The 22,925-nt window shown below is 36.3% G+C and overlaps 1 protein-coding gene across 1 annotated transcript in view; it reads left to right on the forward strand.

Annotated features, from left to right (window-relative positions):
• Window positions 1–21,371, forward strand: part of beta-Man (beta-mannosidase) — a 39,288-nt gene extending 17,917 nt beyond the window's left edge. Inside the window, exons 9-17 of the mRNA XM_071595946.1 lie at window positions 3,038–3,228; window positions 5,806–5,996; window positions 9,130–9,292; window positions 12,406–12,523; window positions 14,312–14,471; window positions 15,818–16,038; window positions 17,884–18,096; window positions 18,555–18,764; window positions 21,100–21,371. Coding sequence (XP_071452047.1) covers window positions 3,038–3,228; window positions 5,806–5,996; window positions 9,130–9,292; window positions 12,406–12,523; window positions 14,312–14,471; window positions 15,818–16,038; window positions 17,884–18,096; window positions 18,555–18,764; window positions 21,100–21,315 — 1,683 coding nt within the window. The 3' untranslated portion in view covers window positions 21,316–21,371. The remainder of the gene's footprint in view (window positions 1–3,037; window positions 3,229–5,805; window positions 5,997–9,129; window positions 9,293–12,405; window positions 12,524–14,311; window positions 14,472–15,817; window positions 16,039–17,883; window positions 18,097–18,554; window positions 18,765–21,099) is intronic.
• Window positions 21,372–22,925: the final 1,554 nt, after the last annotated feature.

Consider the following 22,925-nt stretch of genomic DNA (forward strand, 5'->3'; position numbering starts at 1 on the left):
TCATCAAAATTTCAACTGTTTAGTACAATAGGAAACAAACTGACTTCTCAGTTTTGCTATCTACATTTTTTATGCTATTTTGAGGATGGAAGCATTTTCCACTAGTAATTGAAAAATACATAAGTGAATGCATCACCACTGGTAATAATTGGTGAACTCTCTGCTTACATCTACAGGATTAACCTGTGAAATCAATGTGCATTTTGCTTCCATCACATTTTTCCAAGTATATTAATTTTCCTCTGTGCTGTGGTGATAATCTCATAAATATAACTTGTAGAAGGGGACCTTCTTTTGAGTCATTACTTAGCACTAGCCCTCTGTTTTATTTTCTTTATGTAGATAGATAGATAGATAGTGGTCTTTATTTGGGCGAAATTTAGACCAAATGGTCCCTTCTTCCATTTAACCCATCGTCGTATACATATTATATTAGCCATCAAACTTATAGTTACATTAATATGTACACATAAATACATATAGACAGACATCAATTCATTAACACAGATTTGCACATCGAAAAGAAAAAAGTATATACATATATATAGACACACACATACACATACATACCCATACACACACATACATACCTATATTCATACACATACCTACACATATACATACATATCCACACACACATACATATACACACATAAACATACATACATGCATTCATACACATACATAAATACATACAAAGTACGCACATATACACCCATACATGCATACATATACATATATAAATTAAGAATACACCTACATATACTCAAATTAAATGACAGTGAAGATAGAGTACAATAAAATGAGGAAAGTCTAAGCAAAGAATGAGGTTTGTGGGGAAAGCTAGGGAGAGCGTGGCATTGCTCAACTAGTAAAAACCCACGCAGGAAAAACACCCACGAAGAGAAGGGGGGTGTGAAACACCTGCGAAAACCCTATTAATTAGAGGAAAGATACATGTACATTGTAACAATCATTTTTACAGAGTATACATATTATTAAGTTACTGAAATTGAATTGGAGAAATTAAATACATTGACAACACATGCGGAGTAATGAAAAGCGTGATATTTCTAAAAATAATTATTCAAACTCCTACCGCTTGAGATGACAAAACAAAATAGCAGGGTAAAAAAAAAGTAGACACAGTGATCTGTATAACAGCTGAGTGGAATGACGGAGGGTATACTGGTTAAGTTAAGTACCTGAGGAAAATGAACTTGTGAAGTGCTCTTCTAAATGTTGTTGTTGATGAAGAGATTTTTATGTCATCTGGGAGAGAGTTCCACAGACGGCATGCTGTAACATGAAAAGATTTGTGATAGATTTCCGTGCGATGGTGTGGGACAAGAAGTTTATTATTACCCCTAGTATTTCTGTTGTGGATTGAGTTGATGAAGAGGAAATTTTTGTATAGATATTCAGGTGTGTGGTTTGAAAGTATTCCGTAGAGAAGTGAAAGAATATGTAAATGCCTGCGGCCTTCTAGATTTAACCAGGATATTCTATTAAATGAGTCGGAAATATGATCGTACTTCCTAAGATCACATATGAACCGCACACAGGAATTATGGGTCTTCTGGAGTTTGGTTTTCAGTTCGCCTGAAAGGTCTTGGTATACTACATCACAGTAATCAAGTGGGGTATGAGAAGAGAGGACACAAGAAGCATCTTTAAGGAGGGGGAGCAATGTGCTTTAACCTTTTCAGTGAATGCAGGGATGAGTTAATTTTTCTGCAGATAGCAATTGCATGATCAGTCCAAGATAATGTTTCATTTATGGTTAAGCCTAAATTATTTACTGTCCTTAGGTATGGTATGATAGATCCTTGCAATTTTAGTGGTGGTAGTTTATCAATACTTATTTTAGAATGTAGTTTATGGTATCCAATTATAATGGACTGACTTTTGATTGGGTTTATTTTCAATAATTTTTTTATTCCCCATAGTGACAAAGCAGCTAGATCTGCATTTATTTTGTTTATAATTGTAGGTAGGTCTTGAAGGCGGGAATGGTGATATATTTGTAAATCATCGGCATAAAGGTGATGGTTGCAATTTAAAATGCATTTACTAATATCGTTTATATACAGGGAAAAAAGCAAGGGTCCAAGAATGGATCCTTGTGGAATACCCCTGTGTATTTGAAGCCAGTTGGAGGATGAATTAGGTGTAATGACTCTTTGGAATCGGTTACTTAGACACTTATGTATTCTCTTACTTACTTATGTATTATCCAAGATAGAATGTGTAGCTTATATTTTATCCAGATCAATGTTTATGCCTCCACTATGGCTTGTGTAATACATTTTTCTCCTATTTTATTTGATTGCAATGAACTATAGTTTATGTACTTGTGTACTGATTGCAATGAATTTGTAAAAAAAAGGTTCTCATAAAATTAGCGGTCAACTTGAACATAATTAATGGAAAGATTGCAAAATTTATTGATTAGAATCAAAATTTAATTTTAAGGGGTCAAAATTTAATTACAAAGGGTTGAAAGATTTTTTTTGATATCGCAGTTGTCATTGTGTACGGAGATTGTTTACAAACTTGCTAGGTTGTTTTTGTCTTGTATTTTAACTGACGTTAAAAAATGCTGTGATTTTACTGTTTTTAAATGTATAGATTAATAAAAATTTTAAGTTATATATTTCAAACCTGGATGTCAAAGTTAATTATTTTGGTCTCTTGGATGTCAAGAGAACTTGGTTTTGGGAACATGTATAGCTAATAGAGGGAAGAATGCTGGGAAAGTGATATAGAGGAGGAGGATAGGCATTTTGGATGAAATTAAGGGAGTACTTGTTTGCAGAGCTAACTAATAACTTCTTGTAATATGCGATTTAAGGATTTTTTGTGTCATGATAGTAAGGGCTTTTAAGTACAGTAGTGTTTAGTGCCAGGGACATCATAAACCTACCCTAGGCCACTAGGCTACTGCTAATTGCTCTTTTCCTTCAGATCTACCTCTAATCGTGATGTTTATGAGTACAAGACTACTCCAACTTGATATTTCTTAATTTTTTTCTAGCTTGCTGACCAGATGGGCATTCTTATTTGGCAAGACATGATGTTTGCTTGTTCCATGTATCCTACTGAGATAAGCTTCCTTGATTCTGTGCATTTGGAAGTTAAGCAGCAAGTTCGCCGTCTTCAGCACCACCCAAGTGTTGTCATATGGGCTGGAAACAATGAAAATGAAGCTGCCTTGCGTCAGAACTGGTGAGTTTCCTTGGCATTCATTTGTTGTTTATTCAGAATCTTGGGCGCTGAAATAATAGTCATCATCAAAGATCATGTCCAGGGTTAGCGAGAGAATTTTGTGGAAAGATGGGGATTTTGGAAGGGCCATTATGAAATTTTTCAGTAAAATCAGTAATAATTCAGTTAGTATTTCACCATCATAGAATCGACCACAAAAAACGTTTCTGTAAGATATTACGCTGCAGTTTAACCCTTTTCATATTTAGAAATCTTTTCCAACTGCATTATTGGTGAGAAATGGTAGCGCATCTTATGGAGAAGTGGATCTTCAACAAAATCCAGAAAAGGCATGAGTTTAAAAGATTTTCATTCTCTTCCTGAATCAGTCCAGTCAATTCTGTGCATTATCAAAGTCTTATGTGCTTATGATAGGGAAGATAGGAGATGATTCAGTCTTCTCAGTGAGGTGACAGCTGACAGTCATGAATTCCAAGGATGACAGCATGATCTATGTCAAAGCATTATCAATTGAGTTATCAGTTGGAGTTGTCTGTGTGGGATTAATGTCCTTGTCAGCTGATTTTCTTTTTACATGACACAATTATTTTCAAAAATGGATAAGAGGAGAAAATGGAAGAATATACACACAGAGTTAGGCAAAATGAAGTACAAAGAGTTAGACAATAAATTGAGGCGGGCAACAAATAAAGCAAAAGAAGCATGGTGAAAGACGCAGTGCGAGGATATGGAAAGTTTGCACAGGAAAGGTGAAATTAGTGCACTTTACAGCAAAGTTAAATCTTTATCGGGAAGTAAGAAAGGAAGATCTATTGTAACAGTTAGAGATAAGTCGGGTAAGGTAATAGTTGATGCAGGAAAGATCCAAGAGGGATAGAAGGAATATATAGAAGAACTGTATAGTAAAGAACTTAGACCAACAAAGTTAGGCATCAAAAAGGAACATGACATAGAGGAAGATAGCTTAGGTCCAGGCATACTAGACGATGAGATAGAAAGGGCATTAAGGGAGATAAAACTAAATAAGGCGGTGAGGGTGGATAACATTACCACGGAACTATTGAAATTTATAGGAAAATGTGGGAGGAAGAGGCTATATGGGCTGATACGTAGTATCTATGAGGAAGGAATCTGGCCGGAAGACTTTGTGAGATCAGTGTTAGTTCCTCTTCTGAAAAAGGTAAAGGCATGAGGACTACAGGACAATAAGTTTGATATCCCATGCAGCTAAAGTAGTTCTAAGGATCATAAACATAAGGATAGAGAATAGGGGAAATGATTACTTAGGGGATGATCAGTTTGGGTTTAGGAAGGGGAGAGGTACGCGTAATGCCATTGCAGTAATGATATTATTAATCGAGAGGAATATAGAATACAACCAGGAGGTATTTGCCTGTTTTGTAGATTTCGAAATAGCATTTGAAAGAGTGAATTGGGAAAAACTAATGAGTATATTGAAGAAAATAGGAATAGATTGGAGGGACAGGAGGCTAATCTGCAACCTGTACATGCGTCAGACTGCTCAGGTGCGAGTGGGAAATGGGGAGTCCAGATGGGCAGTGTTAGGAAGTGGTGTAAGGCAGGGTTGCCCATTATCACCATTGCTGTTCAACCTGTATGCAGAGGAAATGATTAAAGAGGCATGGGAAGCACGAGGTAGGAATGCAAGTGGGTGGGGAATTCGTAAAATCAGTTAGGTTTGCTGATGACCGATATTCAGTTTGTCAGTCAGCCAAGGGGTTGCAAGCATTGCTGAGTGAATTGGAAATTCAGTGCGACAGGTATGGGATGAGAATCAATATTAATAAAACAAAGGTTATGCGATTTTCTAGAATGAAAAATGCTAAGCTAAACATTAAAATAGGAGGGCAAAAACTAGAGCAGGTAGAACAGTTTATGTATCTCAGAAGTGTTTTGGACTAGCACGGTCAAAGTAGTAGGGACTTAAGGAGAAGAATAGCACTAGGCAAAGAGGCTTTTACAAGGAGGAAGGAGTTGATGACAGGAACTTTGAGTAAGGATGTTAAGAAAAGACTCGTAAAAACTTTGATATGGAGCGTAGCTATGTATGGTGCGGAAACGTGGTCATTGAAGTAGGAGGATAGACGTAGATTGGAGGCTTTTGAAATGTGGGTGTGGAGAAGAATGGAGAAGGTGAAATGGACAGAGAAGAAAACAAATGAGGAAGTACTTGGTATGGTGGGGGACGAGAGGGGTTTGTTGGGAGAAATCCTATGGAGGCAGGAAAAGTGGATGAAGGGGGTATTGACCGGCAGTGGGATGTTGAAGACTGTAATTGAGGGGAGAATATTAGGCAAACGAGGAAAGGGAAGGAACAGTATAGGGATGTTGGACAAGATGAAGGGAGGAAGAAAGTTCTGGGAGATGAAGAGGAACCTGATATAGATTAGGATACTGGTTTGGGTTTTGTTAGGAGTCACAAAATATTTATTTAGTAGCTGTGTCCATCCAAAAACCTACCTTAACCGGTAGATTACCTAATAATAATTATTTTCAATGCTGAATGCAATCGTTCTCAAGATACGTTTTTAATGCAATTTTTCATTTTTTTTCAAGGTATGGAACAGGGACAAATTTCTCTTCCTATGTGGATGATTATGCATTGCTATACAATATGATAAACACCACAGTGCTCGGTGAGGATCCAGGATCCATTTTTCTCTTTTCTTCTCCATCCAATGGTGCTGCAACCAGAGATGTAACTGGCCCAGTTGCAGATGATCCTCAGAGCAGATATTATGGTGATGGTAAAGTAAAAGTTATTTTTTTATATGTACCTATTTCATTTTCTCCAGTTTTCAGCTTATCTCACTCCAGGAATTAAATAATTTTCTCTTATAATCCTGTATTGGATAAAAAAGAATAGAATTGCATGTCAACAAATAATTCTCTTTGAAGCTGCCAGTGGTCAGCACACTGCCTTACTTGCCTAGTGTTGCCATACTACAGTTACGTTTTTATTCTATCACATTACTAAGTATTTACTTTACTTTCTTTCTCATGATAAAGATGTGCAATAAGTACTAACGAAATGACTGATAATGTCCGTGCTCCAGAGTATCACCATATAGGTTCACCTCAGTGTGTCTGGGATGAAAATTTAGGTTTCATTTTGGAGACCTTGATAACTAGATTGAAATTTTATAATTAGATATTAAGAATATAAAATTTTTGTTTGAGGTATATGAAATAATATTTCCCCCTTGGCACATAACTTCATCAAGCCTGTGCCTAAAAATAGACATTTTTAAATATGAAAGTTGATGAATTCTGCTATCTTGAAAAATCTGTTAGTTCAGTTCCTCAAAGTAGAAAAAAATGTCATTTATGGTTTTTCTTCCAAGAAATTTTCAAATGCACAATGTCTAGTGATAATATGTATTTCGTCTATATTCATCAATATTTTTCGTTTAGTATTTCTTGCCTTTCTATGATAGCCGTAAAAATGAAAGGAATTAACTGCTAAATCACCATTTATTATGAAAATTTGACCATGTGATCTATGTATATATCTAATTTAAAGCTTGCTGCAGTCATCATTCGGTTATGAAACAAAAAATTTTTCACCACGACAATGTGCCAGCTCTTTGTATCTCAGAACAAGTTTTTAGCTGAAAACTCAAGTTCTGAGAGACTGTGCTTCCCCGTCCACCCTACACACCACACGTGGCCTCATGTCACTTTTTTGTGTTCCCAAAACTAAAAATCCCACTCAAAGGAAAAAGATTTGCCACCATTCCAGAGATAAAGAAAAAGTCGATGGAGGAGCTTATGAGAATTCCGGAAGAAGTGTTCCAGTACTGTTTCAAAGATTGGAAACACCATTGGGATAATTGTATACATTGGGGAGGAGACTACTTTGAAGGGGATCTTGATCAATAATTTGTCTGTGAAGTATTTCTTTTTGCAACAAAAAAGTTTGGGAAATTTTTCCACATACCTAGTAAATATTATAATAAAAACTATTTATTGATCTACCGGGGTGGGCCTATGATTTGCAAGCTACCTGATGCTGTTCTTTGAACGTAGTCCGTAAATGGGATTAGTAGTTATTCAGTAAAAGCAGCCAGCATCAGCCTCAGCAAACGGCATCAGCAATGACTAATACCATTTCTGATGCCACAGAAGAATAAGGGAAGAGTTAAGTAAATGCCTTATGTATGAAGATCAAAGTTCATGGAAGGTTGTCAAAAGAAAAAAATTTTCTTTCAATTAATGCTGTTGGTTCCATGCAATTGAAAAGCGGCTGGTGCAGATTATTTATGTTTGCCGAAGAGCATTATAATTTCATCTACATGTTCATTGGTTCACTTTTTTAATTCATGTACCTCATAATTACCTCGTATTTCATGATTAACATTGTTATACTATGGATATCATATTGTAGGTAATGCAGTCTGATATGAAATTGTGAAACAAGCAATTAAATAGGTACTGTTTTGTTAAGTATTATGATCGGCCATTCATATTCATTTGCCTGTGCAAACATCACTCTTGTCACAAGGCATGAAATAAATTAGATTTTAATACTGAGTTTTAGTCTGAGCTGAAGTAGCTTTTGTGCAAAATGCTATTTTAAATTTAGCAAATAATAATTGACCCAAAAATTCATTCCAAAAAAATATGAAATGATTGCATAATGGAGTTCAACTAAAATTGTTTCAATAAGGTTCATAAAATAATAATCCTATGATTTGCCAATGTTGCAAATTGACATTTACTATGGAATTTCTGTATTAACTTGGCACATTTATGACTTAAAAGTTGCAGGTTGGTGAAATCTAAGGTATGCCTCAAATTGCTGACTTAAGTATATTGTTATACAGTGTTATGATCACTATCATTATTGATTATCCACCAGTTTAGGAAGGGTTTTGCATGAAAAGAGCCAAGTTTAGGTTACTAGGATATACTTTCTTGCCTATTCTACCAAAACAACCTGACATCTGGCACAACAATAAGCTCCTCTTCAATAGCAAATACTTCTTCATTTTGGCTGTGTAGGTTTTCGCGGTGGTGGTTTGAAGGATTCTGCATTCTAGGGTTTCACCACATCGTTGTTTAATATGGACAACAGTTTCGCCGAAGTTGCATTTGGCATCTTCAGGTCGAAGATGAGGGACTCGGATTCTAAGAGCAGGCAGAGGGAGCAGCCATGGGTTCACCTCTGTCTCCTGTAGCAGCTAACCTGTTCATGGAGTATTTTGAAGAGAAGGCCCTCAACCAGTACGAGAAAAAACCTAGGATATGGCGTGGTGAAACCCAAGAATGCAGAATCCTTCACTTCTTCATTTTGTCCAACATACCAGTCATATTCCTTCACCTTCCTCGCCTTTAGTTCTCTCCTTTATCAAAATCTTCAATATTTGTTGGAATAGCTTCTGATGCAGTTTCAAGTAGCCCGTATCACAATGGCATCCTTAAGCAAATAGCACTGAGTACCATTAGGGAATAACCCCCCAATGTCAAAAACTCAAGAAATTGTATGAATTTTTACTCCAATCAAAGGTTTCAGACATAAACCTCTTAAGATCTGGTGCTTTCCCGACGTATTTGCTTGATGAAGTTTTCTCGGGTCTTCCACCGGGTCAGGGGTTCTGGGGAACCCCTGACCCGGTGGAAGACCCGAGAAATCTTCATCAATACACCTCTTAGTTTTGGAATTTCGAGAGGAAATGTGAGCAGCATTTCATAAAATAATGTATTCTGAAGTAATTTTTCAATCTTTGAATGAAAACATTCCCCCAAATGATATTAAATTATCAATTTTTATCATTATTATTAACCCATGAATGAAAATTTTGTGTACTGTATAATACGTGACCAATATTTTGCTTTAAACTATTTTTTTCATGTGGTGATTTTATAATTTTTTTGAAGTGCACTACTACAACTACCTCGCTGATGGATGGAACCCTAGTATATACCCTCAATGTCGTTTTGCCTCTGAATATGGCTTCCAATCATTACCCTCCATGGAAACACTGAAAACATCAGGGCCCACTTCTGATGATTGGGGAATCAACAAAGACTTCTTCAAGAGGTACAATGACTAAAATTCCATGTTAACCAAAGTTTGTGTCTTTTGCTGTGAAGGTTCGGTAATAAGGTACTTCTCAGCAATACTCACCCCTACACCAGTGCTGGATACATTAGCAGTGACTATGGGAAGCATTTTGTTAAAAACTCATACCTATATTGGTTGAGTTCACTCCTCTCAGAAAATAAACTTCTCCTGAGTTGAATTCCATTGTATCCCTACACGATGTATGTACAAAGTGTGAAGAGGCTCACGTCTTCAATTAATATGAGCAGGCATGTGAATGTGCTGGAACATACATACAAAACTTGAGAAATCCTGGGAAATTATATAAAATTGCATGCCACTAAGCACACCTGAGGACTAATAATAGATGATGAGGATTATTTTTTGCTCTTTTGAGACTAAAAACATGTCATATGGATACCATGGCAACAATTTCAAATGACTAGAATCTGAATTTTGAATCAAATTTTGAAGAAAAGAGATTTCAAGTTGGATTTCAAAAATTAATTCATAAATTTTATTTTATTTTCCAGTGTCTCTGCAAAATCTCTATCTCCTATTATAAGCTCCTATTTTCTGCAGTACATTCATTTATTCTGCCTGATCCACTATATCAATGACTTCTCAAATCCTACAAAACAGACTACTACATCCTGATTGTATTCTATTTTCTTATCAATTATTGGCCTCATTACTACAATGTCTTCCCTCAGCATGCCTCTTCTCTTACTGAACGCAAACTGATCATTCCTAGTAGTAGTATTTAGGAGAGGCGACCGACAGCTTAGGTCATTTGTGCCATAGGGGAGGGATAGGAAAGGACGAAGGGTGGAGAGAAACCCGGCGTCGGCATTAGCCTACTCTTTTCGAAAGGCGCTAAGGGGTCCACAGCTTAACGTCCCATCCGACGGACGGCGTACTCACTCCAAGTGCCCTCTACAAAGCACCTCAAGTGGGGATCGAGATACCTCTGAAAAATATTCAACACTGCTGGGATTCAAACCCGGGCCCTCTGGGTGGGAAGCCAGTACGTCAGCCCCCGCACCATCTCGATCCCCCGCTGATCATTCCTTTAGTAATCATTTGCCCTGATCTATCTTCTAATTGATATCCCTGAGAACCATGTAAACTGGGTGCAAATTCAAAATTATTGTCTTATAGTCCTCTCATACTGACAAAGACTCCTGGCAAAATTTCTCCCTCATTAATTTTGAACAATAGTCTAATAAAACACTTCCTTCCAATGTTTCCTTAACCTTTAAGTAGTTTCATTGAAATGTTGTCTACCTCCTTACCTTTAAATTCCCTTGATGCCATTTCTATCATCACATCAAGCAAGCCTGGACTTAAGCTATCTTCATCTATATCGCATGATCTTTGTGTGTCTAAGGTTGCTGACCTAATACCTCTACCATTTGGTTCCTCTATTTATTCTTTCCATCTTTCTTGCATCTTCCCTAGTTCAACTACTATTTATCCTTACTTATCTTTGGTTGTTTGCATGAGTTTTCCCTTTTTACTTGCAGTGCTTTCACCTTCCTGTATTGCATCCCAAATTCACCCATCCTTTGTAAAATCTTCACATTCATCATTCTGCATTTTCCACCATGCTTCTTTGCTCTGTTTCTTCCCTGCCTCATTTCATTGTTTAATTCTAAATAATGCCTTCTACCAAACCCTGTTTTAACATTCTTCCAATTCCTTCTCTTAAGTTTCTTATTGGCCATCTCTTCCATAAATTATGCTTTCTCTGTCCTTTCACTATTCTGATAGTTTTGTTTGCAACTTTTGATATCTTTTTATTGATATGAATAGATTTTTTATATATTATTCTCAAATCCTTGTTCTCACCCATAATTATCTCCACAGCCTGCTGACTCTCTTGTACTTCCAGTTAATGCTTCTCCAATCCATGCCTTAAAAGGTCTTCTCTATTTTATGTTTTGAATTAGACTGTACGCTTCATTATTAATAAATTTTGATCTGAATCTGTGTCTGTTCTTGAAGGGGAGAAAGGCAAATAAAAGAAATCTACGAATTCCAAATAAAAAAGTGATATGGTATAATTTTCCCACTCAACATGGAAATCTCCCATTAGTATACCCTGAAATGAATTTTTAGAATAAAAGAAGGGTGAGCATGAAAATCTACCTAGATGGAATTTGAGGGCATAACCTTCGGATGTGAGGGACTTTTTCATGCGACACTTATTCTACACTATTGATGAGTTTCTGAATATGTAACAATGTATTGTATTTTATGTTAAGATCTTTGACGTGCCGTATATCTTGGAACATGAATGTACCCAGATCCTCAGGCAAATAAATAAATAAATAAATAAATCAGCTTGCAAAAACTCTCCCATGCCACCTCAGGTATTAAAGCAGGGATTAATTGCATGTGAAAACAGGAAAAGTAGAGACCTCGAGAACCATTATCCAATAGAACCCAGAAAAAAATGCATGGATACTCTTAAAGACTTAAGTGTCATTATATAGATTATTTAGAAATGCAGCATGACTAATAAGATCTGGTATTTCAATGCAACAATTTCAGTGAAAATCATTCACTTTGACCGGGAATGATTTTTACACTCTGAAATTGTTGCATTGAAATGCACATTAGCGGATGACTCCGTTAAAAGTTACTGTTGCGGCATCTCCCGCAGTTTCTTTGGAATTTGTCAAAGATCTGGTATGGTATATGAAATTAAGAATTGTTTTGTCATCATTTTTTTATCAAATGTTTGTGATCTAATTAACCTTAGTAAGATGTTTCACATGTCTCAACTATTCAAGAAGTTCTCTCGGGTTTCCCACCGGGTCAGGTTGCAGTACACCGACGTTTTGAAGGCTGCCTCTGCCATCGTCTTCACCCTGAAGACGATGGCAGAGGCAGCCTTCGAAACGTCGGTGTACTGCAACCTGACCCGGTGGGAAACCCGATAGAACTTCTTGAATACCATATGCCGGGAAAACCTGAGATCCTTCATGTCTCAACTATTTGGGCTTAATAATAGTTCAGAATTCGATATCATGGGAATTTTGGAGCAGTTATGATTTATAGAAATCAGTAAAATTATTTTGTGTCTTAAAAATTGTCATTCACAGGAGGCAACATCATACAGGAGGTTACCAGGAGATGATTATACAAATTCAGAGACACATGAAGATGCCTCATGATACTGAGTCTGAGGAAGGGATGTCAAAATTGGTTTATCTAACTCAGGTGAATTAACTGTTTAAATAGAATTTTTAATGAAAATTGGAATTTAGGGCTGTTATTTTGAAATTAGGTTTTAATTTTGGAATGAATATAGTTTTTAAAAGCCTTAATCCTAAAAACATTCCTTCTTTACTCTATGAAACACAAAATGATGAAATGAAAAAGTCAATTAGTTAGAATAGTCGACAACAGTTAACTCTAGTTAACCGTTAACAGAACTTTATAGTCACTTAGGACACAAAATTGTACTCCATCCTTGCCATAAGTGATCCTCTAGTTACTGAACAAAATCTTTCTCATTGAAAGCAAGAAATACATTTACTGATTAAATAGTTTGCAATTTTATTTCTATTCCATGTATAGATAAATTAGCTCCTGAAATGATATGCAATGAAGAACTATTAATATTTTTATGATACATATTTGTGTTGTGACATTCTTTCTAATTAAGTTCAAATATTATACGAAAGGTATGTATTCAACCTTTCCTATAAAGATAATATTTGGGGGATCAAGATGGTGCGGTGGCTATTGTACTGGCTTCACACCCCGAGGGCCCAGGTTCGAATCCCGGCGACGTCAAATATGTTTCTGTGGTATCTCGTATATGTAGATGTAGATGTATCTCAATCCCTACTTGAGATGCTTTGTGGAAGGCATTATGAGTGAGTACGCTGTCAATGGAAGAATTTTGGTTTCAATGCATTTCACTTCATTCACCTCCACACATTAATCCTATCCTCCCAGTAGATCTAGTTAGTCCCTCATCATTTACTTTATTCCTTACAAATCTCATGTACCTCCTCCCCGATATTCGAGAATGTCCAAACAAAACATGGTGCAAGAGTGCAAGTGGAAAATTTGGTGGAAAACTAGGTGTTCAACCATGTGATGTCCATGTGATAACTGCTTTTTTTAACTCTTGAGTTTGAAATATCCTAATTTTTCAACAGCAGTAGTATACATAGTAGCTGTGGAGAAAAATCTTGAAAAGGTATATTTATAGCAAAATGCATCAGATTGCAGTAGTTATCATTTCTACCCTATTTTTGGCTACTATACCTTTTATCACTCTCAATAGGCTTTTGAATTGATTCTTATAGTAAGGAGGAATACGTTTGATTTAAACTCTAGCCTGAACCATCATAACAGCAGGCGAAATAGTAATATTCATATTAAGGTAGGATGGACAGCACTCTCCAATGAGGGCCAATACCATCAAGGTGTTAAGTTCCATAACATTTTATCATTGATTTATAAAATATCAACTCTGTTCCACTCTTTAAAACAAAACTTAGCTTTATGTTATAGCATCACATTTATATTGTGGGTGGATTTTTCCATTTATGTAGAACCAGCTTGTAATTTATGTATTAGTTAGTGTGTTTTTATAACTTATTTGTAAACTATTGTGGTTTGCAATGTTTGTTCATCAGCATTTTGTTTTTGTTGATAATTCCTCTATGCTTACTAATCAATTTGGAATAATACATTATTTATAAGTGTTATATATCAGCTGATTGACAGGGAACTTCAGCAAAATATCATGAAAAAGATGAAAACTTTGGGAATTATAATTCTGAAAATGAGTGGCCACGTTGTAATTTGAGAGCCTTTTTTCTCTTATGGCATACTCCAGTGTTACCTTTGTGTGCTCCCTGAAATAAGTGGTTTTTTATTATCCGTTTGTGTTAGTCCTAAAAAGAAATTTTACGGGTGTATAAATCAAATCTATTCCCTTTGAAGTGATACTGGTGGTTATGGGCCTAATTTGAATTGCCCTTTCTGCAGGTGAATCAGGCCATGAGCCTGAAAACTGAGACAGAGGCTTATAGAAGAGGAATGGCAGTATTAGAGGAGACAGATGGTGGTGAAATCCTAGGAGCAACTATGGGAGCCCTGTACTGGCAGCTTGATGACATATGGCAAGCACCTTCCTGGGCCACTTTAGGTTAGTGGATAATGTTCTGGATTCAGGAAAATATGCAATAATTCTTGTAAATGATGAAAGGCAGATGGCAAACTCATGTAGATGAACAAAATTTATCTTTGAAAAATGGTGCACAAATATCACAATGATCAGGATTCATTGTATGGCCACTTGAATGTTAATTGCTAGTAAACTTAAAATATCAAATTAGACTTACAAGAGACGTTATTAGTTAGAAATTATTTTAAAATGATGTGTAAACTTTTAATTGCTCAATTTTTTTTGGTTACTTAAAAATATTTCAATCCTTTCGGATTCAACTGGTCAAGCATTTTTGACTTCACAGTGGTTGGACGACTCTGACTAATTTGTATCTGATGATGATGCCTAAGCATTGAAACTAATTGTACCAAAATATAGAACAGTGGAAAATACGTGGTGTTCTTCATTTAATGAACATGAACTTCCACAAAGTTAAGCCAGAAACAATCGAACACTAATGGCATTAATGTATTCTAATGAAAACATGTAAATTTAGACATGCTTATGTTGATTTAAAACTGTTGTTGCTTCAATGGTTTCAAAGTATTCCTTTAAGTTCCAATGAAAGATCTATTTATGTATTAGTTCAACCATTTGAAAGAAAGTTCTGTTAAACGATTGGTACTTCAAGAGCACAGCTACAACAAATGTTGACTATAGGTATAGGCACTTTTTACTGGTCAATTCACCAATTCTCTGTTCTCTTCCTAAAGTGCAACAGCCAATATCAGGTCGTAGCCTCTTAGTATTTAGTTTTCTTTTTCATTCATCTACATTGTCCACTGCTTTTACATAATTGTAGGAGTCAATAAATAAAAACCAGTAGGAGTCTGTGAAATCTCTCATGAAGATGATTTGCAATGGACTTCTGAAAGATGTTTATCCAAATTAATTTAATGTTAAAAAATAAAAATTCTATTTAATAATTTAAAGTAATGTAGATGTTTGAAAATAATACTTGGGTAGAATTAAAAAATTCTGTAGATGTTTGTTTCATGAATAATTTAATACAGGCGAAACTAGCATATGTATATATATCTCACATCTGACTTGTCATTTAATAGTCAATGACATATATGGCTCATGTTTATTTATTTAACGACTTTATTGGGGTTAGATTGAGACTTCATAGTCTCTTCGTCTACCTATCCCCTGTATATTACATTGAGGACATTTACTAACACCCAAGCCCTAGGTAGGAAAATCTACATAGGTGGGTATTGATCCTGTGACCTCTGGGTTGGATGTTGCCCCACCGCCACCGGGACCGGCAAATGTTTATTTGTAAAAAGTAGTGCAATAAAATATTTCTCCCTTATTTACAGAGTATGGTGGAAGATGGAAGATGGCGCATTACTATGCAGCTAAGTTTTTCTCAAACTTAATGGTCTCTCCTTGGTTGATGGCATACAATGAACTCAAAGTGTATCTGCTCTCAACTCGATCAACTGAGCAATCCAAAGTGCTTGACTGCCAACTTACTATCAAAGTGTACCATTGGAGTGATCCATGCTCAGTCAACAGACAAATAATTGATTCACAGTTGGTAAGAGATTAAGCAATATACAAATATTTCCCCCTCTTAATGTCTTTCATATTCTGAGTTGTTCAAGAGGCAACCACTTTCTCATCACTCTTTGTGAGAATTATGAGAATAGATGTCATAGGTAACTTAATACCTAAGTGACCTCCTCTCATTTCTCAGCATATCTTCTAAGTCCCTGAATGCTCATCCATAACTCATATTTTGCATTGAGGTCTGTTTCTTTTCCTGTATATACTACCTTGATCAAAAAGTTCCCGGAATAACCACCGTGTGGCGCTCCCATCGTTCCGATTTGAGTTCTGTTTTTTTTGTTAAATTGGTACATCTGTTGTTGATATTCCCTTTAAATCTTAGTGTCATAACTTGACATTTGCAAAAGTTACGTAGCCAAGAGTACATCTATCTCTGTGTGTGTTGGCGATTTTTTACAATTGCAGAAATGGATTTAAATTTGCAACAACGAACTTGTATTAAATTTTGCGTAAAAAACGGATTTAGTGGCGCACGGACGTTGGAAATGTTGGAAAAGTGTTTCGGCAACGATTCTCTAAAAAAAACGGTCGTTTACCAGTGGCACGAGCGGTTCAGAAGTGGTCGTGAGTCAATCGAAGATGATGAACGCAGTGGCAGACCATCGACATCGAGAGTCGGTGAAAAAATTGATAAAGTAAAAGAAATGTTGGTCAATAACCGCAAATTAACCATCAGAGAAATAGCGGAGGACTTGAACATTGCCTATGGATCCGCCCAAGACATTGTGGTTAATGATTTGGGTTTCCGTCGTGTAGCAGCAAAGTTGGTGCCAAAAGACCTCAATTTCATGCAAAAAAGAGACCGTGTTGACGTCGCAAAAGACATGATTTGCGAGGCTGAATCCGATCCCACATTCATCAAAAGGATCATTACTGGAGACGAGACGTGGGTTTATGAGTACGACACGCAATCCAGACATCAGGCAAGTGAATGGCGTTCACCAAATGAGCCGAGACCAAAAAAACCACGTCGTTTTCAGTCAAAAAAGAAGGCAATGCTGACGGTTTTCATGGATTACAACGGTGTAGTGCATCATGAATTTTTGCCAGAAGGCCAGACAGTAAACAAAGAGTATTATTTGGGCGTTATGAGACGTTTGCGTGAAGCAATTCGCCGAAAGAGACCAGAAATGTGGGCAGAAAACTCGTGGATTTTGCACCATGATAACGCACCGTCGCACAGTGCTATCATTATTTGTAATTTTTTGACGAAAAATGCAACAAATACCATCCAACAGCCACCGAATTCACCTGATTTGGCTCCCTGTGACTTCTTTCTGTTCAATCGAGTTAAAAAACCATTACGGGGAACGCGTTTTAGCAGCCGAGAGGAAGTAATGGAAAAATCGCAGGAAGCACTGATGGACATACCGAAAACCGAATATAAAAAATGTTTCGAGGATTGGATCAAGCGCTGGCATAAGTGTGTTGCAGTCGATGGGGATTACTTTGAAGGGGACAATATAGATTTAGATGAATAAACTTGTATTTTTAATTTTCTGAATAAATTCCGGGAAATTTTTGATCAAGGTAGTAGTCACATTATTTTCTTTGATTGTGAAAACTTCAGCACATTATATAAATAACATGGATTATCACGCTATCTGATTGAGCAGTTTGAGTTACAGAATTGAACTTAACCTTCTAAACTTTTTAGTAGCAAGATTTAAATTAAAACGTTGATCATGGATATGATGTGGATTTGTGCTCCAAATTAATGCTGTTTTCTCAATACTTGCAAAGTTTATAACTTAAATATTTTTATTGCAGAGAGACTTTACATAATTTAATGATAATTTTATTCATTTTTCAGTTACCCTTGTATGGAGTCCAAGCATTTAATGCTGATCTTGAAACTTATCTTAAGGCATCTGGATGCAGTGGATCAGACTTTAACTCATTAAAAAGTTCATGCTTCCTCATCTTTGACTTGAAGTTCAATGATAGTGCATATGAGTCACCATCAAACTTCCTTCTAATAGACTCTCCAAAAAATGCCGCAGGTCTCAAAAAGGCCAATGTCACAGTTAGTATTAATATTATTTTACTTTATTATCTTCATCAACACACATTTTCCAGTGAGACACTGGCTCAAGGGTGATTTTTTTGGGTGTGTAAAACCTGATACTGTATTACACAAATTAAAATCAGTATGTGTTTTTTATTAATTATGCTACTTAAATACTAAATTTCTGTTTCACCGAAAATTTTGGTTTCAAATTTTTGTTTGTTAATGATCTTTGTGATTGGCAGTCAGTGATAAATTATCATTTCATTATATTATTGTATACATTTATATAATGCTCAATAATACTTATTTATTCTATTGGCAGTCTTCTTGCAGATTATTTTATCCTCATATTAGGTATATTTTTATTGGTTGAAATACAGTCACTGGACAGATCAGGATATGATTATGAAGTAATCATTGATTGCTATTTAATTTTACACATGTCTATTAAATTAATTATTATCCATTCACAGATTTCAAGTGTTGGTGAGCCATACAGTACACTAGATGCTGCACTCAAGGAGCATTATCCATTCTCGGCCCAGATAAATATTTCTTCTGATGGGGTAGCTTTATTTGTTTGGCTTGAAGCTGATAGAGTTAAGGGCCGTTTTTCTGATAATGGCTTTCTACTTATAGCAGATGATGATGATCAAATCTGTCAGAGGAATAAAAGTGCAAAGGTAACCACCATTAATCTTAAAAAAATGGTCTAAGTGTGTGACTTTTAATTATTATTTAATTTACTCCTTGGAGATAGATACATCTTTGATAAATTTTATTTGTTATTATTTCAAAATGTTGCTTTTCATACAAATTAGAACCCTTTTTTCTTGCCTAAATGATCATAATATGGGGGCAATTTGAAAATTTCTCGAAATGGAATATAAATAAATGACTTGCCTCAGTGCAACTATTTTATTTTTCTCATAGTTTTCTATTTATCTAGTCTCCCTGTACCCTATTGCACTAGGTACACTGATGGTTCAATGTCTTGATCCCATGAAAATTAGATTAATTCAGGCCTGTAAATTACACTCCTACTTTGGCTGTTAGTTCTTTGTTTGAAGAGAACCCATGAGGACAATTTTGAGCTTGGGGAAGAGATAGAAACCTGATGGAGCCAAAGCAGGCAAATAAGGCTTTTGTGGTAGCAATTCGTTTCTTAGTTCATGTATGCCATGGTAATGACACTTGTGTGTGCATGTGCATTGTCTTGATGAAAGATTTCTTTCTTCCTTGCAAAACCTGGCCTTTTTTCGTATATCTTTTGCTGTAGTTACTCCAGGAGGTTAGCGTAATATTTTCCAGTAATTGTTTGACCAGTGGGAAGATACTTCATCAGCAGGATCCCTTTCACATCCCAGAAAACTGGAGCCATCACCTTTCTGGCTGACCGTATTGCCTTTGCTGTCTTTGGTAGTGGTGAATCAACATGTTTCCACTACTTTGACTGCTGTTTTGTCTGTGGGGTATAGTAGTGGACCCAATTTCCATCTCTGGTCACAAACCTGTACAGAAAATCTTGTTGTTTGCTCTTAAAACGGGTCAAACTTTGTTGAAAAATTTTCTCTCTGATGCGTTTTGTGATCCTGCATCGAGTTGGGGCACACATCGTGCAGATTATTTTCGCATATCCAATTCCACTGTTAAAATGTGATATGCCCATTCAAATGACATCCATACAGCATCAGCGCTTGCACTTTCAGTCGGCCATCCTTCATGAACATTTTATGCATTTTTATAATAATTTCAGGGGTAGTGGCACATTTTGGCCAACCAATATGAGGATCATCATCTAAGCTATCCTGATTACACCTAACTCCCTTGTCCCCTTTGGCAACAGTGGAAAATGAAGGAGCAGAGTCCCCCAGAGTGTTGTGAAAGCCAGCATGAATTTCCTTTGCTTTCAAACCTTTCTAAACAAATTATTTTACCACTGCTTGGATCTCAATCTTTTCCATCTTCCAAAGAAACTACGGGAGATGCCGCAACAGTAACTTTTAACGGAGTCATCCGCTAATGTGCATTTCAATGCAACAATTTCAGAGTGTAAAAATCATTCTCCTTGACTGGGATTCGAACCCAGATCCCTCAATATCCGGTCGAGTGCTTTAGCCACTTAAGCTACCGAGGCATCCTCTTAAACTCTGAAATTTTGGGGCTTTTAAAGGAACTAGATGTTGTGACGAAATGCCGTACATGCAATGTCACAGGCATTCGTATTCGTGCGCGAGGCACCACAGTTCACGAGGTTAAAGCCAACTTTAAACACTTATGGTGTTTACACTTTGACAAATTCCAAAGAAACTGCGGGAGATGCCGCAATAGTAACTTTTAACGGAGTCATCCGCTAATGTGCATTTCAATGCAACAATTTCAGAGTGTAAAAATCATTTGCCTTGACTGGGATTCGAACCCAGATCCCTCAATATCCGGTCGAGTGCTTTAGCCACTTGTTTTCCATCTTCACAAATCACTAGACATGAACAATATCAGAGAGATATCCGCACCACAGATTTTTTCCCAGAGAACTGACGCATTACGTGTTTACTAATCAAGGATTATCTATTACTCTGCGTTTAACTTGTTGCACTACAACTGACGTTTGGTGGTGATTCTGAGAACCTTTCAAACTACACTCATATTCAAGCAGACTGAAATTCACCTCAGCTGTTTTCATTGAAATCTTGAGATTGAGTAGCCTCAATATCCCTGGGACCCCTGCACCATTATGTAACTGAAAATTTCAGCCTCTGGGCTATCCAGGGACTTCATTATGCACTAGACAGGGGTGGTCCACTTCTGTATTCTTGGAATTTTGTTTCGCTCCAGAGCCCAAGGCTCCCCCTCACTGACAGTGAAGGAAAGGGGTGAATGACCTCAGTGTATTGAGCTCAACAGGGTTGTATATAATGCCACTTTCACTCATTTTTGAATGTAACTGTGAATCATGCTTTGTGATTACTTTGTATCTATTTTTTAGGAATGCCTATTCATTTCCAATTCTATTTGCAGGAGGAACTGTGCAACCGGAGTGGTAACTCCCTAGACCATGCAGAATGTTTTGAGCCTGGAAATTCAATACCTAATTTAAGTTCAGAGACAACTAATCAACATATTGCCTCAAGTGTGAAATTATTCACACATACACTCACATTTTACTTTCGAGAAAAACCTGTAAACTCTTCTATTTTGAGACAGACACTCACCGTAACTCACTTGTTGGAGTAATGTACTACCAATTGACAACAATTTTGTAAATACAGGTATATTTCATTTGAAGTTTATTTTTTCGTGATCATATTTTATTTTGTTAACTTTGCTATGTTCAACTACCTGCATACAGCTGCTGTGTGTGAGTGAACAGATTGGAGAAATGGTAATCCACCATTTCCTTTGACCAGAAAGTATTTAGGTAGGTTCATTTTTGTCATCCCAATGTAGAAGAAAATGTATAAGACCCACAGTTTAAACTTAAATTACCTGGCTCAAGTATTTCAAGGTTAATACATGTGCATATATAAACAAACAAAACCTAAAATGCTAAAATACTATATGAAAAACTTAAATAAAATATATTTGTGGCAAGGTAAGAAATTAGATCAGGTGGAATATTTCACCAACCTTAGAAACATCCTGACTTAGAATGGGCATCAAGTGCAGATGTAAACTTATCCAATCTTTTTAATTGATGTCCAATTTGTATCATCACCATTGGCCTCCTCAATCTAGAAATAACCGGTTGAAATATGTGAGCCTTTTATTTGAATCTGTTACAATCACAAAATTCAAATGTTTTTAATAGCAGAATAAATGAAAAATTCACAAAGAATCAAATATTGGTGGAGGGTGCTGATAGCTCAGGCCATGATATCTCATCGCCAGTATTTTCTGAGTTAGTATGAATCTATATATATTATTCTATGTGCCAGAAGAGATTGTTAGAGGAAAAGATGAAATTATGATAAAAACTCCAGTATGAACATGAATGAAATATGCCACTTCCACAGTCCAGCATGTTGAAGGGTAAACAGTGATGGGTATGGTAGAAAAAGCTGTATTAGATCTGATATAATGAATGTCTTGGAATTGGGGAAGAGAGGAAGCCATTGTTGGAAATTCAAAATTGGGTGCAAGGAACTTAAAGCAATGGGATTGTGATAAGTGCAATAGAGGGGAGTATATTGGATTATCAAGGGATTGGGGGGAAAAGATTAAAACTTGTTGGATGGATTGAAGGTTGATTGATAGTAACTGTGTGAAGTTTATTGTTTGGTTTGGTGGTAAGTATACTAATATATTTAGTGTTGTATTAAGTTGGGGCTTAGTTAAGGTTAGTTATTAAGGGCTTAGAAGTGCAACTTTAAGTCCTAGGATACATGAAAAACATAGGTACCATGACTGCCTTTTCTACATTGGCTAGAAAAAATACACATTTTAAATTGGCTCCTACCCTTTAACTCATCTGTCATGGTTGACTCTACCAGGAGCAAAAATATTACTCCACCATCTCATCCCTCAGGGTTATCAAAAGGCAGAAACCCTTCCACCATGTCGAAGTCCATGGTGAGGGTATCTAATATCATTTAATGATAATTATGTATTTTATACAGGTTGATTGACCTTAGAGATATCTTAAATATAATGTTTTTGATGGTGCACTCTTCATTTTGTATAAGAGGAAATGAGAAGATGCGAATCTTAATCAAGAAGGAATGTTTAGTATGTTACTCCTGTTCAGTTAGTATATTCAGCAGTTGAATTATTGTGAGCTGCTTAACTTCACTTCGTCACCTCAATCGAATCACCCTGGGAGCACCATTGCCTCAGCCCAGGGTTTA

This window comes from Hetaerina americana, unplaced genomic scaffold, assembly GCF_022747635.1.
Source record: "Hetaerina americana unplaced genomic scaffold, ioHetAmer1.1.p SCAF_71, whole genome shotgun sequence".
Classification (NCBI taxonomy): Eukaryota; Metazoa; Arthropoda; class Insecta; order Odonata; family Calopterygidae; genus Hetaerina; species Hetaerina americana.